Raw genomic sequence first — 19718 nt, 5'->3', positions numbered from 1 at the left:
CAGTATAGTAAAAAGGCGCAGCTGCGTTTGTTTAATATCTGCCTCATTCACTCTCTTTCTCTCTTTCTCTCTCTCTCACTTTCACGAATATCGAATGTAATAAACAGCTGTTTGAGATATCATTTTAACAATCGATGACTTTTGATACGGTTTTAACGAGACGACTATCGGAGTATCGGTTCATTCATTACGTCATCATTTATTGTGTACAGTGCGCGAGGCTTTGGCTCGGTCAACCCGGGGTAAATGGGTTCGTATCCCAAAGATAGTATTCAGACAGACAGATAGGTCGACAGACAGACAGCCAGCCAGCCAGCCAGCCAGCCAGCCAGATAGACAGCCAGCCAGCCAGCCAGCCAGCCAGCCAGCCAGTTAAAATGCTGTTACGTATTTCAGGTGTTGATCAGTATATTCGTCTTGCTGACAGTCACGTGGAGGTCGTGTGGAGGACATTACGTTCCTATAGGCGACCGTAACAATGTAACCGCGCAGCAGAAAGCACAGTGCGCCACCTGGTGTGAAACTGACGACGCGCAAAAGGCGTCACACTACAAACCCCTGTTTGACGTCAACCATAAATGCGCCAAGTGGGGCTGTTATCAATTGATGCAAGTTCGAAATTACTATAGTGCATCAAAGAAACTGTCTAATAAAACAAAGATTGTATGCAAATATATCTATAAGGATTGCAAAAAGAAAGGCGAGATAAAGAAAGGTAAGGCGAAAATATGTTAGGCGAAATCAGTACTGTGAGGAACTTGAACCCGAAATATGACTTGGCACATTTTGTTTCTTTTCAGGATGAAAAGAAAAATTCGAGTGAAAACGATGAAAAAGATGATTTCAGACTCTCTTCAGACTTCAGATTTTCTGTTAAAGATTAATAAATTAAAGACTATAAATTAACGATCTAAAAATTCTACATTTGTTTCGTCGTATTTTGTGTCTTTGTAATAGTATATTACATTTATTGAGGGCTTTTAAGCGCAATTTGAACAGACTACCGGATATTGCACATCGATATTCGTTTTGTTGTTTGTTGACCCTAGCTTTACGTTCAGATATTTGTTTCTCAATGTGACTGAATCTTTATTGGATTCGACACGAGACCACGCCGGTCTTTGAAGTGTTGCCCGCACACTGTAAGAAGCCAACGGGATTCGAACCCACTTTTCATTCACCACAATGGCCGCTTCATTGCGATAGTCGAGAATCGATCCATATCGTGATATTCGAAAACAACTCAATCCCAGGAACTAACGACAGAAACCATGGATGTATAAACCTATTAATAGCAACACAGATATACGTGAATTTATATTTTAGTATGAGCGCTTTATTATTATTTACAAATACGAGTTTTCTGCGGGATTCGAACCCGATGACATCGATACCTCGCGCGCCGCGGGCTGTGTCTCGAGGTCAGCAGGTTCGAATCCCACCAAGAGCGAGTAAATTCTTCATTATTTTCAAAACACAATATTTTACCCTCATATTTCGAATTCGGACTTATCTCATTAATACATTATGATTTTAATCATTATTTTTTAGTTTAATTATCGATATTAAGACACGTGTTAAACACGTGTTTCCTGTCTATATACACCGTACACACAATACAAGACATCATCTGAACATCGACAACTGTTTCCGTTTTAACCCAATCCCGTTCAAACGGAGACTCCACCGCGCTCCTCCCTCACAGGGATTCGAACACAATGTCATCAGGTTCCAGACACGTTTCCGACTTGACTCTACGAACTCTACAAACATTCTGATGCACAAAATAGAAACGATTGTTTTGACAAATAAAAGGCTGCAGAGATAAACAATACTGATACTAGACATGAGTATAATCCGTCTGCTCTACAGTCTGTTCCATAAACACGAGAACCACGGATCCACCATACATAAAATTTGATTACTTAATCGGTTCAGTCGACGAAGCGACCTCTGGTGTCGGTCGAGTGAAAATGTCTTTATTACAGGTGGCGCTAGTAACGACGGGCGATGTGGTCGGTTTCATCATGGCTGCGGCTGCGGCTGCGCAGATATTACGTCGTTCCAGTAGCGCCGCTACAGTCGTTCCAGCAGTCGTAGCGCTATTCACTAACTTACTAACCGGCCCGTTATCGTGACAAAAACCGCCGACGGTGGCACCACTGTTACTAGTAGCGGTTTGTTTAGTAATGGAATGCGCTGATGCGGTACCGTTGTTTTTACCGGAACTGGCAGCGATACTTCCGGTACTAGCCGGCCTCGAGCACGAGTTATTGTTGTTAGTTATTGTCGGTTTCGAGTTAGCGCTTCCGGTGCTCGAAGGTCGCGCGCGATCGTTCGCGTGGTTCATACCGGAGATGAGCGGGTTTTGTCCGGGAACGGCTGCGGGCCCGGACACGTTGCTATTCGCCCGTAGTCCGGCTCCGGATGTGGTTATCGGACGCGGTATATTGATACTGGTTCCTTGCGTATACATTTTCTGTACTGGTTGTTTACCGTTGGCGCCCGATGACGTCAGAATCGGACTGTTCGACTTATTGATCAAAATCGGCGATGACCTTGGCAATGAACACGATTTTGCCGTCACAGACGACACACCGCCGTCAGATGGCGCCTTAGTCGTCGGGAATTTGATAGTCGCCGAGAGAATCTGCGCCGGTTTCATATACGCTGACGAAGCCTGTGTTTTATTCAGTTGCGACTGTAAATTCGAGTGTTGATTCTTGACGCCGAGCGCCGCCGCCGGTCGGGTCAAGGTCGGCGACTTCAGTACGGTGGTCGAGTTGGTCGGCTGCGATGTAGGTGGCGCTGACGGTGGGTGAGACATGAGTAACGGTGATTTAGGTAAGAGTACAGGTGACCTGGCCGAGGCTGCAGCCGATTTTGAGATGAGAGCTGGTTGCTTAGAGACGGTAGCCGGTAAACGATGAACGCCAGGTTGTGGTTTAATCAGTTGATTCGGAGACCGCGGAATTCCTCCTCCACCTCCTCCTCCACCACTTATCTGTGCTGACTTTAACGATGATACAGTGTTTGATGATGAAGATGAAACTGATGATGGTGATTTAGGAATGGTAAGAGGAGGTTGTTTTAAACGGGCTGTCACCCCCGCGTACGTTTTTGTCGCTTTTTTAGACAGATCTAACCCTCTCTCCTGCGGCGGGTCGCTGTATTGTCGTTTTAATGTTTGTGGTTTTTGATGCAGTACCGGTTTCTGAGCAGTCTGCTGCTGCTGCTGCTGCTGCTGCTGCTGCTGCTGCTGCTGCTGCTGCTGCTGCTGCTGCTGCTGCTGCTGCTGCTGCTGCTGCTGTGGTTTCGATTGTTGCTGGTTTGTTTTCGGTGACTGTTTCTGTGGTGGTTGTTGTTGCAGGTGTTGAGTTGGTTTTAATGATTCTTGAAGGTCACGTAGAGGTGACTTTGGTTTCTCTTTATTCGACTTCTTACTAGTATCATCTGAAGTCACAAGCGGCGAAGGTGGCGCCACGGTCGGTGACGGTGACGATGACGTAGATACTGGTTTTGATTGTTGCTGAACGGTTGTCGTTTCTATAGTAACGGGAGTTTGTTTCGGTTGGTTGCTATGATCGGGAGCGCTCAGTGACGGGTTCGGTTTGATGACTGTAGTCGGGGTTCCCTCGCGCGAGGAAGAACACCGCGGTGAACCACGAGGTGAACCCGATAAAGAACCCGGGTTTCGTTCATTTCTCGTCTGATCTTCCGTCGGCTGCGAATTGTCGTTGATTTTCTCACCGCCAGGAGCGCTGTTAGCGGCGGCCGGGCCGGTTATATCGGTTTTATCGGTATCGCCAGTGCGAGCGGAAGCGCCGCCATTTTTTTTGACGGTTTGGTTGGTGGTCGATGCGGCGCAGGTGGTTGTTGGAGTCAACGTACGTTTTGAGATACATTTTTTCTTGTTGGTTCGGTAAGTGTTCGCTGCAGATGTTGCTTTACGTTTGCGACCGTTCTGTAGGTAAACGGTATAAAACAGACGCAGTGGACCTTTCTGTAAATAAACACGCGTTACATAAACATTCACTCCATCCACTCAACTAAATAAACTGCTGATTTGGTATTAAAGGTGTAATTTTAACCGTAAAACCTAACATAATACTTATTCTCCAAGGGTTTGTTTTATAGACTGGTATAACCTTAAACCCTGAGGCTAATTCAATTGAAATTGAATTGAGTTAGCCCCTGCGTTGAAGGTAATACCAGTCTATAAAACCAGCCTCAAGTGTTTTAAATGACTATTTTATGAGCTCGACACCGATGTAAATCTCATTGTTAGTAAAGTAAAACTTACTCTTCTCCACGAGTAAATATAAGCAACGTCCATCAACGTGTAGTGATTCAATAGGAATTCATCAGAGTGAAAAATCTGAATCTAAAATACACGATATTATTAATTAATTAAGGTAATTAATGGCGAGGGCTTTAATTTCGCAATGAGTCGCGATAGACGAGTAAAATATAAATCCATCAATCACGAAATCAAACAATTTAAAATAGCTTAATGTTAAAATTTATTAAAATTAGAATTTTCGGTTTTAAGCTTAATCTAACTTAACACCTCAACCACGAACAAACAAACAACCAGGGTCCAGTTCCACAGTTCTGAGTTAAATTTGATTCTAGAGTTAAAACATTGAAATTGAACTGATTTTAACTCTGAGTTAACTTTAACTCACAACTGTGGAACCGGACCCATACGTTTAAAACCGAAATTTCGGATTCCCCATAAATTTCAACGTTTCGATATTTTAGGTTTTTCGACTTTGTGATTGTGGGATTTATAAAAGGGTAATGAATAAAGGTGTGTTTGTGTACCTGGTGTTTATCTGTAAGGTCATACTTCATTCTTATAAATTTCTTCAGGTGACCGATAGTAACAGCAGCGGGACACAGTAGATACCGTTTATCGGGTTTCTATTCAAATATAACAAATACAACATGTTAGAAAACAAACTAGTCCCAAACTAGTCCAGCCCCCTCCACCCGAACTAGTAGGTATTAATAACTATCATTATCTGGGCCCAGTTTCACAAAAAGGTTTAACTCTTAAATCGATTTAATTTCTTCATTTATTCAGTTTATCTTAAATCGATTTAGGCTTTAATCCTTTTTGTGAAACTGGGCCCTGGGGGTTAGGGTGACGTAATGACGAGGTTTCTCCCCCTGCAGGTGCCCGTCAGTGTTATTTAGCTATACGAACCTCTTTGTCTTTTTCTAAAGCTGAAGGTTCAACCTCATCCACTGGTTTACCGCTACAAATACAAAAACAAAGTAGTTTGCAAGTGACTCTATTTGATCAGTTACAACACGGAGATTCATCAGTTGTTATATATACTGTTAGACATACTTGTAACTGTATTCTAGAGACATGCTGATATTTTCATCCTCGGTGTAAATAGGTCGTTCCGCTGATATATCAACTTCCACTTCACCTCGCTCTTCAGCACTCGACAGCGCGTTTCTCGTACTGGTAGCACCTGTAAATAATCATTGAAAGAATCGAGAATCTGTTGAGGATTGTCGAAATAAAATGTAGCCCAGACTGAGCAAGTGGTCTCCTGTCCATAACGAGACACAGGTCGGTAGAGTGGTCTCCTGTCCATAACGAGACACAGGTCGGTAGAGTGGTCTCCTGTCCATAACGAGACACAGGTCGGTAGAGTGGTCTCCTACGAGAGGGGGCATCGTCGAGACTAGGAGTGTAGTCTCCTGCGAATTAGGACACATGGCCCAGACTCTGGTAGAGTGACTCCTGCTTGTAACGAGACACCACGTCCACAGGCGGTATATATACAAAGGGCTGCTGTTGTTGTTCTTTACCTTTTTGCTGCGCACTCGCTTCCGGGTGCTTGGCGTAATACTCCTTCCGGCGATTCATCTCGGTTTTGAATAAATTCGGTACCAATTTATAAACCAAATCCTGCAGCGTTTTATCCGACCTGCATTTTAAAAATAACAAGTTTTATCAATCAAATTTACGCGGATTCCGAAAAACGGTTTTCGTCCTTTAATCGACCAGGAGATGGCTCCACCTGTTGGTCAGTATGGTTCTCCTACCTGATATTAAGTAACGGCCTCGTCTTGTGAACTTGTACATCACAAATCGGGCAATATTTACTCGTCTCCAAATAACGAACTATACACGTCTTACAAACTAAACAAATAAAACACCGGTCACATTTTATAGAAATAATTGAAGGACCCAGTTCCATAGTTCTGGTTAAGATCTGACCGGACACTTAAAAAGACAAAACCATTGGAAATTAACTATTTTTTGGTCAAACTTAACTCAAGAAATAGAGAACTAGATCGGAGTGAAAGACCGTCTTTGAATTTGTTACTTGAAAAAGGCATTAATTCTTTTGATTTGAAATTTGAATACAACGGTTTTTTAACGGTTAAATAAGAAGATACTTACACGAGTGCAGACACTCAATAATGGTAGTCGCGTCGACATAGTAACCACCACATAGAACACACACCAAGTGTGGATTCAAATCTGTTATCTTGATTGAAGTTGTTCGGTGCATCACCTACAATTAGAACGTCGAACCCGTAAAAAAATCACTCACAACAACAACAACAACAAACAACAAACAAACGATTAGTTTTACTGAAATAACGATGGAGAAGCCTTCATCAGTATGAAAACTACAATCAACGCATAGGGGCCGCTCATCCCACAAACCACTAAACTGTGAGGCCACTCAACCCACTAGTGAGATTGGAACTATAAACCGACTGAACACCGAAGAATTAACTCACTGTCCGCTTCTCAAGGGTGATCTCAAAGAGTTCCGAATTTATTCAGGGGGGGGGGGGAGGGGGTATGGTGAACTTAATCAGCCGATTCATGGAAAAGGTAACTGTGTAACTCTATACACACAGCTGAGCCGTGGCGCGCGTGTTTCACAGAAATAGAGCACCTGCTCACGCGCGCCGGGAGACGGCGGTTCACACACACCGCCACAGACTCATCGATTAATACGCGCCGCGGTGGCCGTAAATTGATCATCGTCCGGTCACGTGACTCGCGTGCGCAATAAATAAAAGTCTGATACTAGACAGTGAAGGTGTTAATCAGCCAATCAGCGTTAAGGTTTCAAATCTCAAGGTCAACACAAATATACATCGTTTCCAGCAGCATCAGCCGCGTCGAAGTCTCGAGAATTCTCGCCACGAATTGCGAGATAACGCGTGATTTGAGTTCTTAAGCGCCCGTCCAAAATTGGCTTTAGTCTTAATTTACCAAAGGACTCGAGAGTCCGAAAGAAGCCCCTCACCTATCAGTTCTAGCACATACCCTCCGTTAGACACATTCAACGATTTCTTTTCTCAAACTTGATTTTTAAATCGCAATAAATTCTCTTCGATGAATCACATATTTTGTAATTATTGGGTTCAGTTTCGTTCGCAATAAAGTTTACGACTCCTGGAATCGATTTAGGACGAGTTTATAAACTGTTAATTCACTGATTCGTGAATTCGTGAAACTGAACCCTGGAGAACCCAACTGAACCCGTGGAGAACCCAACTGAACCCCTGGAAAACCCAAACGGGCACCTGTCGATAGTGTGGTGTTCTCGTGGTTTCTATTCACTGCTTCATTATCATGTTAATTTCTACGACATTGCAAATTTAGATTGATTGCTTTTTGTGGACAAGGAGAGTGAAAGCCTGGACCCGAGCCCGTCGCGGTAGATTTTTTATATATAGGGTCTAAATACTGCGCAGAAAATCAGCTAAATCTTACTTGACATATCGCGGAGAATTCAGGATTCGAACCACGTTTGATTTGTGTGTTATTGTTACATCCGTGAACAAATAATTTTGTTAATTTAATAATTTCCATTGTGTAGCGCAATCATAGAATTAATTGAATCTGGTCCGAAAATTCGATTAGAGGATTTTATTCCTATAACAGCATTAACATTTCTCAACATACAGCAACTCTTCACTGTGGTTGCAGTATTCATTAATTCATAAGTTTCGCATGGAATTTTTACCAATAAAGTAATTATTTTTTATCTGTTTAACTAAAAGGTTTTCCTGTCCAGTTGTGGGCGGGAGTTTGAACCGCAGCCAGGCGATTAAAACAGCAACAAAAATAGATCTAAAATGATAATACAGTCAGAGTATATACGCCATTCATAATCATTTTCATGAGTCAAAGCGTCTAAAAAAATACTCGCCAAACAGAGAACTTAGAGACCTTTTGTAATGTGAGGAATTTTACACAAATCAGTAGAATATTCCTGGTGTTACACTCTGACGATGATCTGTGAGATGTTTGGGTTTTAAACTTATAAAGTATATATGAAATATAATGATATCGAAGTCGGATAAATGATAACAGCGAGAAGGAAGTGCGGGTTGTTTTAATCTAAAGAGTAACCTTAAAAACTGTGCGCCACTGAGACGATACAAAATAAGAAAGATCTCTTTATTAGATTCCACAACCCGGTAACGGCGGAAAACATTTCCAGCAACAACAGTCTCTCGTCTGGCGGGTGGTAGGTGTAACACACGGTACACTTCTCAGAAATAACCCGTATCAGAAAACAGCGAAACAACATCGCGAATTAAACTCTGTTCTAACCAACAGAAAACAGTGAAACAACATCGCGAATTAAACTCTGTTCTAACCAGTAGGAAACAGCGAAACAACATCGCGAATTAAACTCTGTTCTAACCACCGGGAAACAGCGAAACAACATCGCGAATTAAACTCTGTTCTAACCAGTAGGAAACAGCGAAACAACATCGCGAATCAAACTCTGTTCTAACCACCAGGAAACAGCGAAACAACATCGCGAATTAAACTCTGTTCTAACCACCGGGAAACAGCGAAACAACGTCGCGAATTAAACTCTGTTCTAACCACCCAGAAAACAGCGAAACAACGTCGCAAATTAAACTCTGTTCTAACCACCCAGAAAACAGCGAAACAACATCGCTAATTAAACTCTGTTCTAACCACCCAGAAAACAGCGAAACAACATCGCGAATTAAACTCTGTTCTAACCACCAGGAAACAGCGAAACAACATCGCGAATTAAACTCTGTTCTAACCACCCAGAAAACAGCGAAACAACATCGCGAATTAAACTCTGTTCTAACCACCAGGAAACAGCGAAACAACATCGCGAATTAAACTCTGTTCTAACCACCCAGAAAACAGCGAAACAACATCGCGAATTAAACTCTGTTCTAACCACCAGGAAACAGCGAAACAACATCGCGAATTAAACTCTGTTCTAACCACCCAGAAAACAGCGAAACAACATCGCGAATTAAACTCTGTTCTAACCACCCAGAAAACAGCGAAACAACATCGCGAATTAAACTCTGTTCTAACCACCCAGAAAACAGCGAAACAACATCGCGAATTAAACTCTGTTCTAACCGATAGAAAACAGAGAAACAAAATTGCAAATTAAACTCTGTTCTTACGCCATTTCGCTGATAAATTCAACGTTGAATTGTCCGATGGAATTATTTGAAAAAAAATTATTTTTCTGCCCGACAGCAACGAATATTCTGGTATCAATACCCTAAAACGCTAATTCGGCTCATATCAACCCTCCGAAACGAAAATAAATTTATTTTCATAATAAATCAACGTAATTCGGTTGAGACTAATTCATGGGCAAAGCGGCCGGCTGAGGTCCATCCGTTTAACACTCGAGTTTAACTTGAAGGAACAACGACTTCCACGTACGAGTGGTCGCCACTGACAGTATCGATTAGTTCTTTATTAGACGTTTCAAAAAAATTCTGTTCTTCAGCAGAAAAAAGAACAGAACGACAGATCGCGCGTCGTGTACAGTTTGATTGACAGACTCGACACAATAACTCGCGTATCGCTAATCGTTTCGTCAGTCAATTGTGGGCGGAGCTTAGCGATATTACCGCCGCCACGCATAACACATTACACATTGAAACACGGTCAATAACGAGATACCGAACAGACTATAACTCACCGTGCCGCGCGCGATTTCCCGAGATACAGAGAGAAAACGCGAGACTACGGAGTGATAAAATCGGCGTGGCTCGCGGCCAAATTCAACCCCCCTAATTAAATTGATTGCAACTAGCTGCCTTAGTCTGACGGCCAAATTAGGCGTATTTCGGCCGTCAAAATGATCGCGACTATTATAGGTACAGATATTACCGAACTTCTCACAGATAGAACTGAAACCTATACTGGAAGCAGCAGCGCAGCGACACCTAGTGGACCGAACCACTACAAGAGAAGAGTCGATGCTGTCATCTCTCCAGAGACTCCCCGCGCCTGCACGCCGCGTCCCCGATTCTCGAGGTGATTGTCTCAGGGTTTTGTAAGAGTCTCGAGGAGAAGGGAGCGCGCAAATCTAGCCCCGGGTCCGGAATCTTCCCTGCAGGCTCCGGGGTAGAGATGAGTCAGTGTCTATTGTAACAGCTCTGTTGTCTTTTTATCCCTTAGGGCAGCAGTACTTTAAACCATCCTCACACGGGACACCCGGAGTATTCTCGTCTGCCCCGGGGCGTCAGTACCCGGCGTCAAACTGCCGGTAGCACAACAGACTCGGGTGACCTTCGTCTCGAGCGCGATAACGCTTCCGCATCTGAATCAAGGTCACGGAGCGCGACACGCTGTTGGGAATTCACGGAAAATCTCGATTCTTGCCAGATGGAATCAGTGGACTCAATGCGCCTTCCGAACAATAGCGTTAACCCGCTACGAACAATAGTATTACCCGACAGAGAATGGATTCAATCACTGACTGTTAAAATCGACTGATTCAATTGATTTCCGCCTAGAATTATTTTTCTAAGGAATATTTCTGTAAAGGGAGGGGGAGTGGGAGGGGGAGGGGGAGGGTAGAGAAGGGTAGGAACCAAGCAGAATTCAATCACTGCTATACGAGACACTAGAAGCCGCAGAGAACATCGAAAAATCAGTTGATATTAAACGCTTCAAAATTAATCGAAATGAATAGTGAATATAAGATTAGGAGAGCCGTGCCCTGTCAGTCTTCCCATCAACTCACTCCCTCCCACTACTCCTCACCTCCCTCTCGCCGTCCTGACCTCTCACCTCCATCCATCCACACTCCCTCCCTCGTCACCTGACCTCCCTACATCCTCCCTCCATCCCCTTGGTTTACCGGCTAAAGACATACCTATTTGTGCTGTCAAACAGACGATACATTAGACGTATATACGTTTCACCTGACTACTATCTGACACGATTCCATTTCACGCAATATTTATATATATATATATATATATATATATATATATATATATATATATATATATATATATATATATATATATATATATATATATATATATATATATATATATATATATATATATATATATATATATATATATATATATATATATATATATATATATATATATATATATATATATATATATATATATATATATATATATATATATATATATATACGAGGTATAAATATGATCTATTGTTCTATATATAAGTTAAAATGAGAGGTTGTCAATAGCAACTGATCGTCGTAAGTTTCTTGTCTTTTGTGAAATGGGACCCGGAAGCAGTTACCTGTGATTCATGCAATCAGAACCGTGTGCGCCTCTGATACATACAGGCACACCGCCAGGACCCCGCAAACCGTGTGTGCCTCTAATACGTACAGGCACACCGCCGAACCGTGTGTGCCTCTGATACATACAGGCACACCGCCGAACCGTGTGTGCCTCTGATACATACAGACACACCGCCGAATCGTGTGCGCCGATTGCTACATACAGGCACACCGCCGAACCGTGTGCGCCGATTGCTACATTGTCGCGGTGTCAATGATAAAACAATTCAATAAACATATCATATATCTATAAACGGCAGCCAATCACGTACTAGACACAGATTAGACCGATCTGTTTTAGAGCGGTTATTTGCATAATGGATTTGTCGTTTATGTCCGGGTGGTGGATGAATTAAACCACAGCAGCAGCAGCGGCAGCAGCAGCAGCAGTAGACTCGTGTCACGTCACAGAGCTGTCTCCTCTCTCTCCCTCACTAGAGACACTGCGCAGAACCTTTTGTTTTTTAATAGCCACCGCACACAAAGGTGTAAATTACGGCGTGCGATGTTATCATAGCGTTCAGCAGACACCACCAGGAGGGTCGCCGACACAACCCACACCACCGGGAGGGTCGCCGACACAACCCACACCACCGGGAGGGTCGCCGACACAACCCACACCACCGGGAGGGTCGCCGACACAACCCACACCACCGGGAGGGTCGCCGACACAACCCACACCACCGGGAGGGTCGCCGACACAACCCACACCACCGAGAGGGTCGCCGACACAACCCACACCACCGGGAGGGTCGCCGACACAACCCACACCACCGAGAGGGTCGCCGACACAACCCACACCACCGGGAGGGTCGCCGACACAATTTAACCCACATAACTGTGGAACTGGATCCAGAGTCAAATCAAACCCACACAACTGTGGAACTGGGTTCAGAGTAAACTGTGGAACTGGATTGAGAGCAGGCGGCCGGGAGGTGCTGCTCGCAGGCGGCGCAGTAGCAGCAGACGAGACGCTCACTCGTTCTATTGAACTCCTCTCGGCGTAAAAACTTAATTAAGCGTTAATCGCTTCTAATCGCCAGCGTTAATCCGTTAATCCCCCCTAATTAACCAGACAATTAAACATTCGTCGCAATCAAATGGCTATCAACCCCCGCAGTTTGTATGACACGTTACATACACGAGACTCCTGACAATCAATCGCTTCCGATTACCTTCTCTTAAACTTCTCTTAAACTTTTACTCAGTATTTGAAACAAACTCGAGGTAGAATGTTACCAGTCTCAACTTTACCGCAGTAAGAGACAGAGTCTACTGTATTTCACAAACTCTTACTCAGTATTTGACACCAACTCGGGGTAGAATTTTACCGGTCTAAACTTTACCGCAGTAAGAGACAGAGTCTACTGTATTCCACAAACTGTTACTCGGTATTTGACACCAACTCGGGGTAGAATTTTACCAGTCTTAACTTCACCGCAGTAAGAGACAGAGTCTACTGTATTTCACAAACTCTTACTCTGTATGATGACACCAACTCGGGGTAGAAGTTACCGGTCCCTGCGTCACAACCACCAGAGTATTATTTTCTACCCGACAGATTTTACAGCATTTCCTAAACCCTTAAAAACTAACTAATCTTATGTACCACTATAAAAATACTCTACGTTACCTTTTTCCATTCGAGCAAAGTCAATTCTACACTTTTTCATTTTTCGAATTAAGTACTAGATTTTTCGACATCGCTTTTTAATTAATTCCATCACAATAATATGAAGCGCACATGGCTGGATGGAGCTGCTGATAGATACATCGTAAATCAGACTAATTCTCCACTCAGTAACCAGCAGCAGCCGCTCTATATCACCTGATACTAAAACCACTAAAGTAGGTAAAAAGAAATGATTTTGCGGTGTATGAAAACCACTGGCGCGCCGGCACATACAATAACAATACAACTAAACCCCGGTGTTGTTTCTAGAGCGACAGCGCATAAATAGCGCCGGTACTCGTAGATATAGCATTCAATTCAATACAAGCTCATTTGTCAACATTGCCTGCCTGGCCAAGAGTACAGAACCAGCGGCTCTCTCCTGCGCTCTCTCTCTCTATCCGTCTTATACACTCACAACACACTAAGTGTGCATACAACACTGAGGCGCCATCTTGAATGACGAACTAACGCCGAAACCAGGGCCGAAATTTGTGGCCCGATTTCTAAGCGTCGTCGCTACGCACCTTGACGGCTTTACGAATTTAAACAGTGAACGGTTTTAACTGTTGTTTGGCGCAATTTTGTGCCGCAAAGAAACGGCGAACATAGAGTAAAACCGCTAAACACTTACCGATATCTCAGCTGCGATATCCAGATCGGCTAGGCTCTGAAAAACAGATAACGTCACGTGACCCGGTGACGTAGATCTCATTTGCATACGTTTCTGGCTCGACGAGCGTAGATCGCGATCGGCGCAGTGGAAATGTTCAGTTCGTAAAAACGCCGAATTCTGACGTAAAAAAATTTTGAAGGCCCGTTTGAGCCACAAGTCGTGAGTTACTTGACTAAAAGGACATTTATTCGTTTTCTCGTCGATATAAGTCGACTGTTAAACGAGTTTAGAGCGAGCTGTTGTCCCGGGCGATTGTTCGCTCTGTGACGTATTGATGAGTCATGCGGCGCTTCCGACACGAGGCTCGATGAATAAATTATGTTAATGAGATTATATGCGAGCTGCGCAGAACGTTCAGACTCAAAAATTATTTTTTCGACGCCGTTCACGCAGAGTGCGTGCGGCGTGCGTGTGTGCGTGGAATGAAAGAGCCGAGCACGTGGTACACGCAACTCAAGGGTCTTGTTAACTCGTCCGGTTATGAATGAAATTATTCCAAGTCCGAAAAATTGCGGAATTTTTAGTTTGTGGCGGCGGCGTAAATTTCTCGCACGCGTCCATTTTCATTCCGAGGATCTGAAATCCGCCATTATGATTTTTTTGTTAGGAAACTAAACTGGGTCTAAATCCAATACGGGAATCCACTTTCACCAGAGAGAGAGAAACTGGGGCTAGATGTTGGGTTGAGAGCTCCGGCTACAGGTTCCGATACGGCCGGTAACCGGAGCCACAGCTTGCATCTTGTTAAAGTCTCGAAAGCTCTAGATTTTTCTCACATTGATAATTTGAGTCGAGACTTATCCTCGAACTCGGAGAGAGAAGAGATTCACATTTCAGAGTCCGGCATTTAGTGAACCTCTCGCTCAGAGTCCGGCAATTAGTGAACCTCTCGCTCGAAGAAAATCACATTCTGAATAGAAACATTTTATTTCAGAATCGACTACGAAAAACAGTTTCTATTTTAGATATCAGATTTTTAACAAGTTATTTATTTGTTTTCGAGCAGGTAATGCACCAGTAAATTAGGCCCTAAGCTTGTGCTGTGAAAATCTCCGCGAAACGGTGACGATCATCGACGACTTTTTATTCTTACGACTTGGAGACTCTTAGTAAATTGAATTACAAAAATAAATTGAGGCTCAAAAATAAAGACGATTTCAGTTACAATAACCCGAGACAGCTTCAGCCGCGAGTGGATCAGAGTTCCACTGTGTATATAAATCAACATCGTTTTTTCTTCATGAACATTTGACCCGGCTATAGTTCAGTGTGACACATACAGCTGGATATAGGTCAGTGACATTAATCAAACCTCACCGCCACGCGTCACATTCACGTCATCATCACACACATCCACCCCCGCCCATCACAACCCGGGGGTGACTCCGCCGAGATCAAATTTGAAACGGCAACGCCGGTTACTGTGCTCAGAAACTCTATAGCCGCAGCCGGGTGATGAAATGAAACCGATATAAGGCGGAGGAGGACAAACCGTTTGAAATGGATTTCTAAGAGAACTTCACTGGGTGGATCTCTTTAAAGGGGTGCAGCAACAAAGGGGAACTATATAATATACTTTATAGCGGGTGCTGAGCGAGCACCGACAGTGTAAAACCCCCAGGGGTTCCGGAGGCCCCCGCGGAAAATTTCAAAAATTCGACTCGGTTTTATTGAGTTTTCAGGGCATTTGATCTTATTATCTACGGCGACTTTGAGTGTATTTGTAGAGACGTATTGAAAAATAGAGGTCGGTAAAAAGGGTCGGCCTATTCGGCAAATTTCAGTTGCGGGTTCGCACGTAACCTCAGCACCACCCCCAGGGCCTCAAGCATTCCCACCCCCACTGTCCCTGACATTGAAGATCGAATACGAGTTTTAATAAAATTACAGAAAAAAGGCAGGGATTGTTACTATCTGAAAACAAGAAGGAAAGAGAGTGAAATATCAGAAATGATATTGAGACAATGAGAGATAGTGAAGTGAACTGTTGGTTTATAATGGAATTTCTCTGTAGTTTTATTATTTTCTGTTGTCCCTATTTTTCCTATTGTCGTGTTGTATGAATTGATCTGTGTTTCAGTTTGCGACGTGTCGCTGCGGAGACTGACACAATATTCTAATCCTCGCAAATTCTCTGAACGAGCCGAAATATTTTTTAATTCCTCGTTCATCATTTTCACGAGAGTAAATCTGTTTATCTTTTTACTCGATCAATTCCATGTCGGTTTAAATTTGACTCTTGAGTTTAAACATGATGAAATAACATTAGAGTTAACTTTAAACTCGCAGGAACTGGATACCGAGCTCACAGTTAACTCTAACTGACAACTGTGGAACCCGGGTCCTGAGTTCAGAGATAACTGTCGATGGATCGGGCAAAATCACCCCCATAATTATCAATAATGAAATAGAAATTGAGACTCAAAACTAGAGATGACTTCAGTAATGTGACATGACTTATCTAAACGAAGAGTCACACTTAGTTAATTCTTGGAGTAATTCGACACATGATTAGGGCTACTTCGAGTTAAATTGAATCAGAAAATACATGATTAGGGCAACTCCGCGGTAGATTCAATTAGAAATATCATACTCAGAAAATAGAGATGACTTCAGTAACAAATGTGACGACATCTAATGATGAATACGTTTCCGCGGTTTCATGTGTTGTTATACCGACGTGAAACTGAGCAACCTCTGACAGTCCGTGTCTGATATTTATTTACACGTGAGAGTCAATGTGGAACTTTGATCAGATAGGACTCATTGTAAAGAGAGAGAGAGAGAGAGAGAGAGAGAGAGAGAGAGAGAGAGAGAGAGAGAGAGAGAGAGAGAGAGAGAGAGAGAGAGAGAGAGAGAGAGAGAGAGAGAGAGACTTTCACTCCAGAAAAGTCAAATTACACGCTTTCAAATGCTTCAAATTATTGTCTATAAATTGTAGAAATATTCGACGATACTGCTTGTGGAAAAGACTATAATGAACCGCCGTGTATATACCTGACTGATGCCAGGAAAAAATAGCTATTAATTTATTTACACAATCACCGCAGAAAATAATAATTTTCACGGCTAAATTCGCCGTGAATCGACGCGGAGATTAATGAGGTGATGATGGACGCACGGTTTTCAATATTTATAAGTAATTCTTGCTAACATCTAAATATAGATAATCATTTCAACCCCACTCAAATCTTTACATCTCTAAAATAGCCACAAACCTTCGACGGGATTGCGTAACAATAAGGAGTTTATTCCCGGATAAAAAAAAAAAACACTGGATAAAATGAATTCACTCCTATGAAACTGGAAAAATTAGACACAGAACGGCCCCAGTAGAGACATTATATCTACCATAATCTGCAGATTGATACGATTTATTTTGCTTGTTGAAACCAGACCTTTTAGCACAGCCTGCGCGATTCAAAAACTGTGGGTCAATCGTGGATTCGGGTCCACATTTGTAGTTTATATAAGTTAAATCAGAACTGTGTATAAACTGGGTCCTGGCCTTCTGACCATGAACCAAACATCAGTTTAAAACTCGATTTTTTAGATATAAAATATCAAGTTCTGATACGAATTTTGTATTGACGAAACGACGAAATAGAATTTTATCAAATTCAGGAAAAGTTCATAAAAAAATTTTTTAAAACATTTTGAATTCGGATTAAAAACTAAAGTTTTGATTGATTGCGCCGCCATGGATTACAACGGCTGGGTTGACGTCACGGGGGGTCGTGATGACGTCACGTTACTATAACCGGGAGACTGATGACCCGATTGCGGGGACCTCGTCAGATCAGACCGAATATTCTGAGATGTGACAGAACGTGTGCGTACATACAGCACACTGTGTGAGTAATACCACAGCGCGTACCGGAGCACTGCTTTATCGATTTCTCTACTGCTGTAAACTAGAGCAGACGGCTCGGCGGCGCTGATACAACAACCACTGTACTGATAGATAATTCGCCCACCTAATTTCAGCACTTACTATCACGTGACTATGCGCGTATATAGATTACTGGTGGTTTATCGTTATCGATTTGGTTTCATACACGACAAATCATGAGAGTTAGGCCGGAATGAGCCCCGACTGGTAGCCCTGTCGTGGAGACCGTCAAGGCTCCATATTAGGCCATACATCATAATTGGTCCAGTCCCTCTGTTTTTGGTGGTTAGTAATTTGCTGAGTTCATGTTTAATTTTTACCAATACAATCCTCACAAACTCAAAACTGTTGTCTTGCCATGGTTAGAGTCATAAGTGCATCAGGCATATGCATATCCGCTCAATTCGGACCTTTTCTAGGAAGGTGAAAATTTGTCTGACTTGAGAGCGATATTCAGGTTGACGTCGATACGTCCATATTTCCAACTTCGACCCTGGTCAAACAGAGATTTATCTCTCTCTCTAGCGCTAACCGGATCCGCGTTGAGAAGCGCCCAGTCTAACTAATACAACTGCTGTTACTATTTGTGATTTTCATATTGTATAAAAATTTCTATTGTGCTTTCATCAAATATTTTGACGACATTTTGTGTACAAAGGATCTCTTCAGAGTGAGATGAATGAACAATCTATAAAGCGAGAGAGATATCGGGTATTCACTTTTCACACTCATTATTCCATTGAACGCTCGCTCTAGGGCGGCCTCTCAGAAACTAGTGTCAAAATAGCCCTCCTCACGCCCTCCCCGAGGAGCAGTTACCCTCCTCGCGCCTTCCCCGAGGTGCAGTTACCGTATCTGAATGTGACGTCATTATGACATTTTTTCAAGGTGAATGAATAAAAACTTACGTTCCAGTGTGTACGTTTAGTAGAAAGCAGCGATCTGATTGGCTGATCGAAACGGGACGTGTCCATGACGAATTTCGAGATGTAATTCTTCTAACAGCTATTAATTGTTTGTTTCTAGATGAGTTTGTCGTCGAGTGAGGAGCAGACGAACAGACTGATGAGAGAGGTATCTGAACGCTTCTCTCTCCCTCTCTCTCGCTAAACACTCACTGAAATGTATATAATGAATATACAGCTGGTTTACATAAATAAACACTCGTAAAGTTGGAGAAAAAATAGCATTTTTATTTTCTTCTCGTCCCAATGATGTATTTTTTGTTGCAACAATTGAGAAAATCTGTTTAGAAACGCGGAAGTCGTGTTTGCGTATTGAAATGAACCACTTTATTTCACTATATTCCTGGATCATTTTTTCTCCTGCTTAGCGACTTATAAGAATTTCATCAAAACCGTGATTGTATTGATGCCTGTACCTTAGAAAAACCTGCGAAATTAAATATTGTTTTTGACCGAATGTATTGTTAGATCTGTGCTCAAATTCTTTATGGGGCAAATAAACTTTTGAATTTTTAAATCTATGAAAACTAGGGATAGATTTTTGTTGATTTCTGAATAAACTTTACATAAAAACATGCAGTCGCGGGCCACAAGGATTTTTAAAGGGATTCAGAATAGCGGAACTGAATGCCATACTTTGCAGTGTATCCGCGCCAAGCGCCGAAAGCAAGACGAGTATTTCTGAATGTGCATCAATAGGCTTAATTTTTGAAATCAGAAACCTGAGAAAGGGGCGTTTTCTGGACGTTTTAAGGCAAGATATTTATGAAATTTCCGGTGTGAAAATCTAGAAATAATAAAAATTTGGATTTTAAGGGGGGTATCGTCCGCGTCCCCTAGACCCCCGCGCCCCCTAGACCCCCGTCTGGTGACGCTCGTG

General features: G+C 42.7%; 1 protein-coding gene across 2 annotated transcripts; it reads right to left on the bottom strand.

Moving 5' to 3' along the window:
• Positions 1-1337: 1337 nt before the first annotated feature.
• Positions 1338-18798, bottom strand: LOC141912108 (uncharacterized). 2 transcript variants are annotated; one of them, XM_074803326.1, is made up of 9 exons: positions 18782-18798; positions 6431-6545; positions 6070-6166; positions 5833-5951; positions 5360-5489; positions 5213-5264; positions 4828-4926; positions 4304-4384; positions 1338-4003 (listed from the first exon to the last, which is right to left on the bottom strand). In XM_074803326.1, exons 2-9 carry the CDS (start codon positions 6540-6542, stop codon positions 1922-1924), a joined length of 2772 nt encoding a protein of 923 aa, XP_074659427.1. In that variant the 5' UTR covers positions 6543-6545; positions 18782-18798; the 3' UTR covers positions 1338-1921. The 2 variants fall into 2 exon arrangements, with proteins under 2 accessions (XP_074659427.1, XP_074659426.1); XM_074803325.1 differs by lacking the exon at positions 18782-18798 and adding an exon at positions 13940-13978.
• Positions 18799-19718: the final 920 nt, after the last annotated feature.

This window comes from Tubulanus polymorphus, chromosome 10, assembly GCF_964204645.1.
Source record: "Tubulanus polymorphus chromosome 10, tnTubPoly1.2, whole genome shotgun sequence".
NCBI classification, from domain to species: Eukaryota; Metazoa; Nemertea; class Palaeonemertea; order Tubulaniformes; family Tubulanidae; genus Tubulanus; species Tubulanus polymorphus.
The sequence above is the reverse complement of the archived record's forward strand: the minus strand, read 5'-3'. Positions and strand labels throughout refer to the sequence as shown.

Coding starts and splice junctions, on each gene's coding strand:
- LOC141912108 (XM_074803326.1), bottom strand. CDS start 6,542: ATGCACCGAACAACTTCAATCAAGATAACAGATTTGAATCCACACTTG. Junction 5,952..6,069: donor AGGCCGTTACTTAATATCAG/GTAGGAGAACCA, acceptor TTTAAAATGCAG/GTCGGATAAAACGCTGCAGG. Junction 5,265..5,359: donor TCTCTAGAATACAGTTACAA/GTATGTCTAACA, acceptor TTGTATTTGTAG/CGGTAAACCAGTGGATGAGG.